The sequence below is a fragment of the Pongo abelii genome, chromosome 6, assembly GCF_028885655.2.
Source record: "Pongo abelii isolate AG06213 chromosome 6, NHGRI_mPonAbe1-v2.0_pri, whole genome shotgun sequence".
In the NCBI taxonomy this organism is placed as follows: domain Eukaryota; kingdom Metazoa; phylum Chordata; class Mammalia; order Primates; family Hominidae; genus Pongo; species Pongo abelii.
In genome coordinates, this window is record NC_071991.2 from 15,015,570 (window position 1) to 15,030,330 (window position 14,761).

A 14,761-nucleotide genomic window follows, 5' to 3' on the forward strand; every position below is an offset into this window, starting at 1 on the left:
TAGATCAGGACTAAATTTTCCATGGAACTATAATTTTTTCTCAGATGTTTGTTTTTGTTTGTTGAGGAGAAATTCGAGTTCACTGTCATTTTGTTGCCACAGAGTTTGGAACCATGATTCAGCTTTCTGTGGTCTTCACATGAGATTACTATCTTAACTATATGAGAACTCTATGAAACCATCTCTAAATGGGTTTTAGACTAATTCTTGAATTACTTGAGTCCTTAATGTTTTCCTCTTTTCTAATCTTACAGCTCTGTTTTATGTATTTTAGTTTAGTGATTCAAGTATGTGAATAATGTGAAAGACTCTTTTTAGGGGTAAAAGATTTTTTGAGTTTCCTAAGACATAAAAGCTGATCCACACTTATTTCTTACTTTAGAGACAGGATCTTGCTCTGTTACCCAGGCTGGAGTGCAGTGGGACAATCACAGTTCACTGCAGCCTGAAATTTCTGGGCTCAAGTGATCCTCCTCCCTCTGTCTCACTAGTAGTTGGGGACTACAGGCACGTACCACCACGCCCAGCTGATCCACAATTTTTGTAGGAGAGAGAGACTATAACTCCAGGAACTTAAAACCTGAAAGGCAATTTCTGAAGAAATAAGCTTCTCCCAGAATTTCTAGTGGGGGCTTAACTTACTAATGTTATGAAATTTGGCTATAATTTAGGTTAAGACTAGGAAATGGAAGCTTGCTTAAAGTGCTGTAAGACGGCAGTGATTTTACTCAGAAAACTTAAGACTCATGTAAAATACTGGTCTACAAAGTTAAAGGCATATACTCAGGTTTATTATTTGTTTTCCCTACCTTAAACAATAATTTCTTATTTCCCAATACTATTTGACATGTCACTGATTGTTTTCTGTATATAAGCTGTGTTTTTCCTGTTTATAAAATTAGGACTTTGGCTTCTCAGCCAGGCAAAACATAGTAACACAGATGATAAGTAGAACCTAAAACATTGCTTTGTTTTCTTTCTTTTTCTAGAAGAAATTTAAAATCTGTTGAGGATTAAAGTTGATCACATAGGTCCCATCCATCCAAAGGCATGGGATATTTTCTCTCTGTATACTCTTTGGTTTAATGTTCTGTCAGGCTCTGAGTACATTTATTGTAGAGTGAGACCAGGCGTAAAGGGAGTGAGTTCTGAGCAATAGTTTTAGCAGGCCAGGTGCAGTGGCTCACGCCTGTAATCCCAGCACTTTGGGAGGCCGAGGTGGGCGGATCACGAGGTCAGGAGATTGAGACCATCCTGGCTGACATGGTGAAACCCTGTTTCTACTAAAAATACAAAAAATTAGCCGGGCGTGGTGGCGGGCGTCTGTAGTGCCAGCTACTCAGGAGGCTGAGGCAGGAGAATGGCATAAACCTGGGAGGCTGAGCTTGTAGTGAGCCGAGATCACGCCACTGCACTCCAGCCTGGGCAACAGAGTGAGACTCTGTCTCAAAAATAAATAAATAAATAAATAAAATAGTTTTACCAAAGGATCCATAGTGAGGGCTTACGTGGGAGAGAGGAAAATTATGTAAAGATACAGGAATTTTGGGTTGTTAGCTGAGTACCTAATATGATGATGAGGGTGTGTTTGTGGTTTTCCAAAATCTTTGTAGAATATAAATTACTTGAGAATAAGAACTACCTTGCTTATTTTATATCTTGTAATGTTTAGCATAGTATGTTGCATATAATAGGTAACTGAAGAAGTTCCATTTGTTGGAGAAAAATACCATTGACATTTGGGCTTTAGGGGCAGCATAATCTTTTGTAGGCCCAATGACTTGGAGGAATGATTTACAAGGCAATTGGGTGATAACTGTCATCTAAGATGAAATCTCTAGCTCACTTTCCTCTTGTAATACATTGCAGCCCTATTTTGTTAGTCTCTCCATCATGTTTGAGCTCTTATTTTAGACTGATAAATCCTAGTAGGGAAGCCTTTGGATTAGAGATGTAAGAACAAAATAACACTTTAAGGCATTTGGAATCCTGCATGAATTTAGCCTTTTTCTTAATACATTTTAATATTTTATTGAATAATTTTATACAGGAGAGTTGACAAAACACTACCGAATTTCCTTGTACTCTTCAATTAGATTTCCTTCGATGTTAACATCATTTATCATATTTGTTTATCATTCTCTCTCCCTCTTTTTTTTTTGAGGTAGGCCTTATGCTGTCTCCCAGGTTAGAGTGCAGTGGAATGATCATAGCTCACTGTAACCTGGAACTTCTGGCTCAAGCAGTCCTCCCACCTCATGCTTCTGACTAGCTAGGATTACAGGTGCTCACTACCATGCCCAACTGATTTTTGTGTTTTTTATTTTTTGTAAAGATGGAGTCTCACTCTTGCCCATGCTGGTCTTGAGCTCCTGGTCTCAAGTGATCTTCCTGCCTCAGCCTCCCAAAGTGTTGGGATTACAGGCGTGAGCCACTGCATCTGGCCTAATCTGCTCTCTACATACACACGAATTATTTTTTCCTGAGCCAAGTAATTTTCCAGACAGGATGCCCTTTTACAGAATACTGGAATATGAATTTCTTAAAAACATTGATATTTGCTAGCTCACACCTGTATAATTCTAGCACTTTGGGAGGCTGAGGTGGGAGGATCACTTGAGTCCAGGAGTTCAGGACCTTCTTGGGCAACATGGCGAGATTGCAGCTCTACAAAACAAAACAAAAAAATCAAGGATATTTTCCAACATAACTACAGTACAGTTGTCAAAATCAGGAAGTTAACATTGAAATAACTGTTATCTAATCTATAGTTTTTACTCACATTTTCCCAGTTCTTCAGTAATCTTTTAACCAAAAAAACAATTTTGTTTTGCTTTAATAGGATCCATTGTGCTACCATGTGTCACATGTTCACATTTACTTGTCTCTTTGGTCTCTTCTAATCTGGAACAGTCCCTCAGCTTTTCTTTGTCTTTCAAAACCTTGACATTTTGAAATAATAGAACCTGGTTATTTTGTAGAATGCTCTTTGATTTTGGTTTATTTCTTCATGATTAGATTCAGGTTATGAATATTTGGACATTAAGAATTGATGTATTCTTAGTGCATCATTTAAGAAGGCAGTGACATAATTTTGTCCATTACTCATAGTGTTACATATTTTATTTATTTTTTTTATTTTTTGAGACAGGATCTTGCTCTGCCCAGGCTGGAGGTGCAGCGGTGTGATCATAGCTCACTGCAGTCTTGACCTCTGGGCTCAAGCAATCCGCCTACCTTAGCCTCCTGAGTAGCCGAGACCACAGGTGTGCACCACGAAGCCCAGCTAATTTTTATTTTTAATTTGTTGCAGAGACAGGATCTCGCCATGTTACCCAGGCTGGTCTCAAACTCCTGGGCTCAAGCAATCCTTCCCCGCCCTGACCCCTGAAGTGTTGGGATTACAGGTGTGAGCTATCATGCCTGGCTGATCTGTCTATCTATATCTGTCTGTCTGTCTGTCTGTCTGTCTGTCTCTCTGTCTGTCTGTCTCTCTGTCTGTCTGTCTGTCTCTCTGTCTGTCTGTCTATCTATCTATCTATCTATCTATCTTCCTATCTTCCTCCCTCCGTCCCTCCCTTCCTTCCTTTGACAGAGTCTCACTGTTGCCAGGCTGGAGTGCAGTGGTGCAGTCTTGGCTCACTGCAACCTCCGCCTCTTGAGCTCAAGCGATTCTCCTGCCTCAGCCTCCCGAGTAGCTGGGACTACAGGCACCCACCACCATGCCCGGCTAATTTTTGTATTTTTGGTAGACATGGGGTTTCACCATGTTGGCCAGGATGGTCTCAATTCCTGGACCTTGTGATCCACCAGCCTCGGCCTCCCAAAGTGCTGGGATTACAGGCATGAGCCACCACACCCAGCCTGATTTTTCTTTAAATAAAGTCTTGCTCTTAAAGTTTGTTTGTTGTTTATGGCTGGGCATAGTGGCTCTTGCTTGTAATGTCAGCACTTTGGGGGGCTGAGGTGGGAGGATTGGTTGAGCCCATGAGTTTGAGACCAGCCTGGGTAACATGGCGAGACCCTGTTTCTACATACACAAAAAATTAACTGGGTGTGGTGGCGTGTGCCTCTAGTCCAAGCTACTTTGGAGATGGAGGCAGGGTGATCCCTTGAGCCCAGGAGGTCAAGGTTGCAGTGAGCTGTGATCATGCCACTGCACTCCAGCCTGTGTGACAGAGTGAGACCCTGTTTTGGGGGCGGGGAGGGGGCGGAGTTTGTGAGTTAGGGGTTAGAACAGAAGTGCTTTAAAAGGTAAATTATATTGTTAAAGAAATGGTTTGCTAGAAGAAAAAGAAAGGAAAAGTAAGTTATATTATTTTGAGAACACTTTAAATATATTTTATAGTAACAAATTTTGCAAACTTGCTAATAAACGCATATGGAAATTGAGAAAAGCCCACTATTTGAGTGTTGTCCTCAAAGTTCTAACATGGTGCCCTGGGTGAATGAGAACGGTGAGATAAGAATCAGAATATGGATTGCCAAGGTTTGCTAATTCAGGGTTTTGCTGCCTAGATTATATTGCTTATTATTAAGTTGTATGCAGCATCTGAATGAGCTGCTACAAGTAATTTCTTTAATTTTTATCCTTATTTTAATCAAGAAACAGGAGTTGCAGACAGATATTTGTGGTTGTGGTGAGTTTCAAGTGACAGGAACAAATGTAAAATTGTGGACGCTCTCTTTTTCTTTCAACCTTCCATGTTGCCGAGACAGTCATAAATATTTTTTTCTGTTTAGCAATTAGGAAGGGCCTTTGCCAAAAATTATACTGCTAGTAATGCAGGTGTCCTTTCTTCTCCCACCCCATCCACTAGTCTGGTAGATTAACCGTGCTGAGTGGGGGATAGGGAGCACTGTTAGCACATAAGTGGTTTTATACTTTTTCAGATCCCCCTGAGTCCAGCCATGCCGGCTCCCATTTGGCTGTGACTGCCCAGCATGCCCCATGCTGAGATGATCCAGTTACTGAAGGACTGCTCACGTGGGGAGCCGGCCTATTGGGAGGGGGTTGGGTGAGTTCATTTCTTTCATTTTTAAGAAAAAAACAAGCAAAAACATGGTGTGGCTTGGCACAAAAACACACCTTACGAATAAAAACAGGTTGCTAGACCCTCATGGCTAAGCCATCCCACCATTTTCTTGTATCATTTCTTCATACTACTATGCTTCTAAGTGGAAGAAGTTCAAAGAACCTATGTAAAATCTGAGTGATTTTTCTTTTAAAATAGAACTATAATCAGTAAATAAAGAAGTGTGCCAGTTATTGTAACAGACCTTATTAAAACATACCTATTTAAAATGCTAAAAATGAAACTTAGTCTCCTTTTTAGCGATAAATTTCATTTTAGGATAACTTTAAATATATAATCTGTTGTTCTGAGCATTAGAAAAAATGTCCGCCTGTATGTGTATACTCTGAAGATTTTCCAAGGCTGACTGAAGAAGGTTGTTAACTTTTTGGGGGCACACATTTGTTCTTATTTCCTCCCAGGGTAGTAATGGGTCTTGCTCTGCAATTTGGATGGTCTCTGCCATATTCTCTTTGGAGTACCGATAGTATTACTGTGCATGAGGAGATTGGAGTCTTAAATAAGTTATCTTGGCTTATTCTTCCTAGCATTTTGAAATACGGTTCTGGGAAACTAGAATGAGGAAATTCTGCATCTAGGGAAGGTAATCCCGGAGTCATGGATAGGGTTTCTATGTTGTAAACCTATAAAGCCTCTTTGTCAGCCCATTCTAAGGATGGTTATTGGAGATTGGGGAACAACACATTCCAGTTTTTTGTTTGTTTGTTTGTTTGAGACGGAGTCTCGCTCTTTCGCCCAGGCCAGAGTGCAGTGGCGCGATCTCGGCTCACTGCAAGCTCCACCTCCCGGGTTCACGCCATTCTCCTGCCTCAGCCTCCCGAGTAACTGGGACTACAGGCCCCCGCCACCGCGCCCGGCTAATTTTTTTGTATTTTTAGTAGAGATGGTGTTTCACTGTGTTAGCCAGGATGGTCTCGATCTCCTGACTTCGTGGTCCGCCTGCCTCGGCCTCCCAAAGTGCTGGGATTACAGGCGTGAGCCACCGCGCCCGGCAACACATCACAGTTTTAATCAGGCAACAAAAACTCGGGCAGAGGAACAATAACCTGCAGTTGCCTGGAACTCTTCAAAGGCCAATTGGCCTCTGAAGTTAGATAGCTTAGCCAAAAGAGGGATATGTTAAGTATATCCTACTCAGTGTAGGCCATATTTTTTTCCTCTGTGTGTAGCCATGGTTCTGTGGGCTCGTTTCTCTCATTGTATCTTTAATGTTTAAATCTTTTTTTTTTTTTTTGAGATGGAGTCTCTCTCTCTTCCCCAGGCTGGAGTGCAGTGGCGCCATCTCGGCTCACTGCATGCTCCGCCTCCCGGGTTCACGCCATTCTCTTGCCTCAGCCTCCCGAGTAGCTGGGACTACAGGCGCCCACCACCGCGCCCAGCTAAATTTTTTTGTATTTTTAGTAGAGATGGGGTTTTACCGTGGTCTCAATCTCCTGACCTCATGATCGCCTGCCTCGGCCTCCCAGAGTGCTGGGATTACAGGCGTGAACCACCACGCCCCTAATGTTTAAATCTTAATTGGGGCCTGGCTGGGTGGCTCACACCTGTAATCCCAGCACTTTTTGGGAGGCGGAGGTGGGCGGATCACCTGTTTGAGTTTGAGACCAGGCTGGCCAACATGGTGAAACCCTGTCTCTACTAAAAATACAAAAGTTAGCCAGGTATGGTGGCACACACCTATAATCACAGATACTTGGGAGGCTGAGGCAAGAGAGTCGCTTGAGCCTGGGAGGTGGAGGTTGCAGTGAGCCAGGATTGCACTACTGCACTCCGGACTAGGAGACAGAGCGAGACTCCATCTCAAAAATAAAAAATAAAAAATAATTTAAATGGCTTTATAGTACAGCTTATTTAATTTTACTAAACCTATTTGCTTTTCTCCTAACAAGAGCATAGGTGTTTTACTGTGTGATCCCTGAGATTTATCTCACCTTAGCCATTTCCCTGTACCCTTTTTTAAGGGGCTCATAATTCGTTATTCAGTAATCCTTAGCTGTTTTCTTGCCTGTAGTCTCATCTCCAACTAGCCTAACCTACTTGTCTTTAGACTTCTTCTTTACATGTTGCTCTTTTCTGGTTAGTCCCTTCTGTTGAAAAACTGGATGTTCATATCTGTGAGTGCCATTGATGTACTTAGCTGATTTTGGTAATAAAAATCAAGTATTCTAGAGTTTATCTAGTTTTTTCCCTAATCACATAAAGCAACAGTTTTCTTCTGAAATGGGCTGTATTTTGGATTACTTGACTTGGTTATTTCAATTAGTTTGCATTTTAGCTACCAGGCATTTTTCTTTGTAATTATCTTTTTTAAAGCATTCCACTCAAAGAGTTTGGTTTTTCTTTTTTTCAATACACATTTAAAAAGAGAAGCAGTGGTATCATGACAAATGGACCGGACTGTAACCTGTTAACTGATTGTATATGATGGAGATGAGGCATGGGAGGTATGAGGAGATGAGATGTGTATCAGGAGAGTGGGAACATGAGTGGACTAAAGGAACACACTGTGTTTGCTAGGTGATGTGGAGGACCCGTTTGAGGTGCCTGGCAATGAATTTAAAGTGAGACCACTCACCTTTTTTTTTTTGAGGCAGAGTCTTGCTCCGTCGCCCAAGCTGGAGTGCAGTGGCATGATCTCGGCTCACTGCAAGCTCCGCCTTCCAGGTTCACGCCTCAGTCTCCCAAGTAGCTGGGACTACAGGCGCCCGCCACCATGCCTGGCTAATTTTTTGGATTTTTAGTAGAGACTGGGTTTCACCGTGTTAGCCAGGATGGTCTCGATCTCCTGACCTCGTGATCAGCCCGCCTTGGCCTCCCAAAGTGCTAGGATTACAGGTGTGAGCCTCCACACCCAGCTGAGACCACTCACTTTTATTGTATCTTTTATTTTAGCTGTGTTTCAGCTGAACATATGCAGGACAGGAGTAAATAGAGTGAGTTAATCAGGGTTATGGTTTTTCCAAGTAGATAGAATAGAATAAGAGAGACAAGGGAACTATAGGTTTATGTGAGATTAATTATCATGATTGACTAAAATTTAATCTGGGTAAAGCAAGACATGGGGGTTAGGATGGTGAAAATGTAATAAAATTAATGGATTTAAGGTTCTGGTGAGATTGAAGGATTGTTGAGTTGTGGGACTGGAGGGAGTGGATTTGGAAGATAAGAGGGTATGTTCAAAGAGAGAATGGTGTGAAATTAGTTGTGGGAATGAGTTCTCCTTTTTTTTTTTTTTTTTTGAGATGGAGGTCTTGCTCTGTCCTCCAGGCTGGAGTGCAGTGGTGTGATCTTGGCTCACTGCACCCTCCTCCTCCCGTGTTTGAACGATCTCGAGCCTCAGCCTCCTGAGTAGCTGGGGTGACAGGCATGTGCCACCATGCCTGGCTAATTTTTGCATTTTTAGTTGAGACAGGGTTTCACCATGTTGGCCAGGCTGGTCTCCAACTCCTGACCTCAAGTGATCCGCCTGCCTCGGCCTCCCAAAGTTCTGGGATTACAGGGGTGAGCCACTGCGCCCGGCCAGAATGAGTTCTTAAAAGTGTCGGGTGAGGACAAAGGGGAGTTTGAGGCCCAGGTCAGGAGGTGTCTTTATCTATGAGCAGTGTTCATGTTGTTCTTACACTCACTGATGCTTCTATAAGAAAATGTACCTCAGAGTTAAGACAAAAGTACTTTAAACAGTATCATTTCTACTTAAAAGCATAAAATGCCCTGAATAGGAACCAACAGTGAAAGGATGAAAATTCAGTCTTGTTTCAAGAACGGTGCTTTTTAAACTTTTCAGATATTGCCATTTTGTAGATCAGATATCCTTAATCTGGGGTCCATGGATGGATTCTCTGAAATTGTATGCATAGTTTTTGTCTACTATTTCTGCTGGAGGGGTTCACAGATTTTGTTTAAATATTTAAGAATCATTAATATACATAAACAGAAAACTAGTTACATAGCAAAAATGTCTAGTATTAAGTCTGGATGTCAAGGGAATTTTGTGTTGACATGACAAAAACATTAGCTAACATTCATGTCTTTGTTTTTTCAGGGACAGAGTATCTATGAAGAGATATGAATATGTAGCTTTACCTGAATAGCTGGGGAAGAGGGCCTTTAAGATGCTTAAATGTTGCTTAAGTTAGTTTTAGATTTTAAAATTAATTTTGCTCCTGTTCTTAAATTCTAGTATATGACTCTCAACCCTTCTACTAAGAGGAAGAATACTGGATCCCCAGACAGGAAGCCCTCAAAGAAATCCAAGACAGACAACTCTTCTCTTAGTTCACCACTAAATCCTAAGTTATGGTGTCACGTACACTTGAAGAAGTCATTGAGTGGCTCGCCACTCAAAGTGAAGAACTCAAAGAATTCCAAATCTCCTGAAGAACATCTAGAAGAAATGATGAAGATGATGTCGCCCAATAAGCTGCACACTAACTTTCACATTCCTAAAAAAGGCCCACCTGCCAAGAAACCAGGGAAGCACAGTGACAAGCCTTTGAAGGCAAAGGGCAGAAGCAAAGGCATCCTGAATGGACAGAAATCCACAGGGAATTCCAAATCTCCCAAAAAAGGACTGAAGACTCCTAAAACCAAAATGAAGCAGATGACTTTGTTGGATATGGCCAAAGGCACGCAGAAGATGACACGAGCCCCACGGAATTCTGGGGGTACACCTAGGACCTCTAGTAAACCTCATAAACATCTGCCTCCTGCAGCCCTACACCTCATTGCATACTACAAAGAAAACAAAGACAGGGAGGACAAGAGGAGCGCCCTGTCCTGTGTTATCTCCAAAACAGCTCGTCTTCTCTCTAGTGAAGATAGAGCTCGTCTCCCAGAAGAATTGCGAAGTCTTGTTCAAAAACGCTATGAACTTCTAGAGCACAAAAAGAGGTGGGCTTCTATGTCTGAAGAGCAACGGAAAGAATATTTGAAAAAGAAACGGGAGGAGCTGAAAAAGAAGTTGAAGGAAAAAGCCAAAGAACGAAGAGAGAAAGAAATGCTTGAGAGATTAGAAAAACAGAAGCGGTATGAGGACCAAGAGTTAACTGGCAAAAACCTTCCAGCATTCAGATTGGTGGATACCCCTGAAGGGCTGCCCAACACACTGTTTGGGGATGTGGCCATGGTGGTGGAATTCTTGAGCTGTTATTCTGGGCTACTTTTACCAGATGCTCAGTATCCTATTACTGCTGTGTCCCTTATGGAAGCCTTGAGTGCAGATAAGGGTGGCTTTTTATACCTTAATAGGGTGTTGGTCATCCTCTTACAGACCCTCCTACAAGACGAGATAGCAGAAGACTATGGTGAATTGGGAATGAAGCTGTCGGAAATCCCCTTGACTCTGCATTCTGTTTCAGAGCTGGTACGGCTCTGCTTGCGTAGATCTGATGTTCAGGAGGAAAGCGAGGGCTCAGACACGGATGACAATAAAGATTCAGCTGCATTTGAGGATAATGAGGTACAAGATGAGTTCCTAGAAAAGCTGGAGACCTCTGAATTTTTTGAGCTGACGTCAGAGGAGAAGCTACAGATCTTGACAGCACTGTGCCACCGGATCCTCATGACATACTCAGTGCAAGACCACATGGAGACCAGGCAGCAGATGTCTGCAGAGTTGTGGAAGGAGCGGCTTGCTGTGTTGAAGGAAGAAAATGATAAGAAGAGAGCAGAGAAACAGAAACGGAAAGAAATGGAAGCCAAAAATAAAGAAAATGGAAAAGTTGAGAATGGGTTAGGCAAAACTGACAGGAAAAAAGAAATTGTGAAGTTTGAGCCCCAAGTAGATACAGAAGCTGAAGACATGATTAGTGCTGTGAAGAGCAGAAGGTTGCTTGCCATTCAAGCTAAGAAGGAACGGGAAATCCAGGAAAGAGAAATGAAAGGTAAAATTTCATGCTGAGAGAAAAGGGGAAGCTCTGTAGAAGATAGTAAAAGAAAGGAAATTACTGAGGTAATGGTAGAGTCTCTGTTTGTTTACTTATTTCTGTATGTAATAACCCAGCACCTATTGGTATGTATTTTATTTTTTATTAGTTCTGTTGATAATTTCATATTTTAGCTGGAGTGTTCAGCCTGGCATTCTGATTAGTTAGTAAGTTAATGGGATGTTGGCATCTTTTCTGGGTTCAGTAAAGGGCCAAATCTACAAATAGACATAGTGGAAACAACATAGGACTTGGGAGTTGACTGACCTGGGTTCAGGTTCTAGCTCTGACTTAGCTGTACAGTGTTCCTTTGGGCAGGTTACTTATCCGTGCCTCACTTTCCTCATACGCTTGATAAGATTGTTGTAAAATTGATTGACAAGATATTTGAAGCCCCTAGCACAGTCACCAACTCAGATAGTAATCTGTCCTTTAAGATTTAAGAACTTAAAAATTTTGGGTTTTGATGGCTCCATCAAATCTGAACTTTTAAAAAGCAGCTTTATTAAGAAATGATCGACATACAGTATAATTAGTTCACTTATTGTGTATAATTTAGTGTTTTCAGTAGAGTCACAGATAATGTACAACCATTGCCACAGTCAATTTTGTAACATTTTTATCATCTCAGAAAGAAACCTTCTACCCATGAACTGTCATTACCCCATTCGCCCATCCTCCCCAGCCCTGAGCAACCACTAGTCTACTTTGTCTCTATAGATTTGCTATTCTAGACATTTTCTCTAAATGGAATTGTATAATAAATAGATAGTCTGTTGTGACTTTCACTTAGCATAATGTTTTACATGCTACAACGTGAATGAATCTTGAAAACATTATGCTAAGCGAAAGAAGCCAGTCACAAAATAGACCACCTCTATTTAGTTCTAAAACTTTTTTTTTTTTTTGAGATGGAGTCTCGCTGTGTCGCCCAGGCTAGAGTGCAATGGTTTGATCTTGGCTCACTGCAACCTCCGCCTTCTGAGTTCAAGCGATTCTCCTGCCTCGGCCTCCCGAGTAGCTGGGATTACAGGCATGAGCCATTATGCCTGGCCAATTTTTGTGTTTTTGTAGAGACGGGGTTTCACCATGTTGTCCAGGCTGGTTTCGAACTCCTGATCCACCCGCCTCAGTCTCCCAAAGTGCTGGGATTACAGGCGTGAGCCACTGCGCCCGGCCAGCCACCATGCCTGGCCCCAAAACATTTTTAAAAGAAAACCCAAAAGTCACTCACTCTTATCCCTTGTCCCCATCCCCTAGCAACCACCAATTTGTTCTCTGCATATAGATGCAGATTTACCTATTCTGGATATTTCATGTAAATGCAATCATATAATATGTAGCCTTTTTATGGCTGGCTTTTTTCACTTAGTATGTTCTCCAGGTTCATCCATGTTGTAGCATGTGTTAGTACTTCATTCCCTTTTATGGCTGGATAATATTCCGTTGTTTGGATATACCACGTTTTGTTTCTCATTCATCACTTGATAAACATTTAGATTGTTTTCATCTTTTACCTATTATGAATAATGCTGCCATAAACATTCATGTATGAGTTTTTGAGTAGTCATATACTTTCATTTCTTTAGAGTAAATACCTCGGAATAAGATTGTTGGGTCATATGGTTATGTTTAACCGTCTGAGAAGCTGCCAGACTGTTTCCAAAGTGGCTGCACAATTTTACATGCCCACCAGCAGTGAATTAAAGGTTCTGACTTTTCTCCTTCCTCATCAATACTTGTTATTTTCTGACTTTTTGATGATAGTCATCCTAGTGGGTGTGAAATGGTATCTCATTGTGGTTTTGATTTGCATTTCTTTGATGGCTAATGACGTTGAACCATCTTTTCATGTGTCTCCTGGCCACCTGTGTATCTTTGGAGAAGGATTAATTCAGATCATTTGCCCATTATTAAATTGAGTTATCTGTTTATTATTGAGTTGTAAGAGTTCTTTATATATTCTAGATACAATTCTCTGTCTGATACCTGGTCTACAAATATTTTCATCTATTTTGCGTGTCGGCCTTTCACTTTTTTGTTTGGGAGACGGAGTTTCGCTCTTTTTTGTGCCCAGGCTAGAGTGCAGTGGCGTGATCTCAGCTCCCTGAAACCTCTGCCTCCTGGGTTCAAGTGATTCTCTTGCCTCAGCCTCCCGAGTAGCTGGGATTACAGGTGTGTGCCACCACACCTGGCTAATTTTATATTTTTAGTAGAGATGGGTTTTCACCATGTTGACCAGGCCAGGTCTCGAACTCCTGACCTCAGGTGATCTGCCCGCCTCGGCCTCCCAAAGTGCTGGGATTACAGCTGTGAGCCACTGCACCTGGCCTGTCCTTTCACTTTCTTAGTAGTATCATTTGAAGCACAAAAGTTTTTTAAATTTGATGAGGTTCATTTTATCTATTTATTCTTTTGTTACTCATAGATTTGGTGTTAGATTTAAGGATCTTTTGCCAAATCCAGGGTCATGAAGATTTACTCCTGTTTTCTTCCAAATGTCTTAATAGTGTTGCCTCTGAAATTTAGGTCTTTTATTTTCAGCTAATTTTTATAGTGTAAGGTAAAAGTCCAGCTTTATTTTTTTTGCGTGTGGCTCTCCAGTTGTCCTAGTGCCGTTTTTTGAAATGACAAACCTTTCCCCATTGAATGGCCTTGACACGCTTGTCAAAAATCATGTGACTCTAGGATACATTGGCTTATTTCTGTACTCTGAATTCTATTTCACTGATCTGTATGTCTGTCTTTATGTAAAAGCCACACTGTCTTGATAACTTTGCTTTGTAGTAAGTTTTGGAATAGGGAAGTGTTGATCTTCAGCTTGTTCTTTTTCAACATTTTCTTTTTTATTTTATTTTGAGACAAGGTCTCATTCTGTCACCCAGGCTGGAGTGCAGCAGTGTGATCTCAGCTCACTGCAGCCTTGACCTCTTGGGCTCAGGTGGTCCTCCCACTTCAGCCTCCCAAGCAGCTGGGACCACAGGCATGTGTCACCACGCCTGGCTAATCTTTTTATTATTTGTGGAGGCTGGTATTGAACCCCTAAACTCAAGCGATCTTCCTGCTTCAGCTTCCTAAGGTGCTGAGATTACAGGCCTGAGCCACCAAACCCCGGCTTGAATAGTTCTTTCATTGGAGAATGTATATTCCTTTTAAAACGAATTTTAGTTTACACTACTTAAGGCCATTGAAATATTTTTACATATATATGCATACTGTGCCTGAGTATACTATGTGATGTGTACTTTCCATTTTATTTATTTTTTTGGATACAGAGCGTCACTCTGTCACCCAGGCTGGAGTGCAATGGTGTGATCTTGGCTCACTGCAACCTCTACCTCCCAGGTTCGAGCTATTCTCGTGCCTCAGCCTCCTGAGTAGCTGGGATAACAAGGCATCTGTTACCACACCCAGCTAATTTTTGTATTTTTAGTAGAGATGGGGATTCACCATGTTGGTTAGGCTGGTTTCAAAACTCTGACCTCAAGTGAACTGCCTGCCTCAACTTGCCAAATTGCTGGGATTAAAGGCATGAGCCACTGCCCCTGGCCACTGTATTTACCATTTTAAAGACCTATGAAGAGGCCAGGCTCGGTGGCTCACAGCCTGTAATCCTACGCTTCGGGAGGCTGAGGCAGGCAGATCACGAGGTCAGCAGATCAAGACCATTCTGGCCAACACGGTGAAACCCTGTCTCTACTAAAAATACAAAAATTAGCCTGGCGTGGTGGTGCATGCCTG

The 14,761-nt window shown here is 41.8% G+C and overlaps 1 protein-coding gene across 2 annotated transcripts in view; it reads left to right on the forward strand.

Annotated features, from left to right (window-relative positions):
• BAZ1B (bromodomain adjacent to zinc finger domain 1B) overlaps nt 1-14,761 on the forward strand; it is an 82,318-nt gene that overhangs the window by 34,824 nt on the left and 32,733 nt on the right. For both annotated transcript variants that reach the window (XM_054560416.2, XM_009242720.4), the window contains exon 7: nt 9,277-10,978. In XM_054560416.2, the coding sequence (XP_054416391.1) occupies nt 9,277-10,978 (1,702 nt within the window). The remainder of the gene's footprint in view (nt 1-9,276; nt 10,979-14,761) is intronic.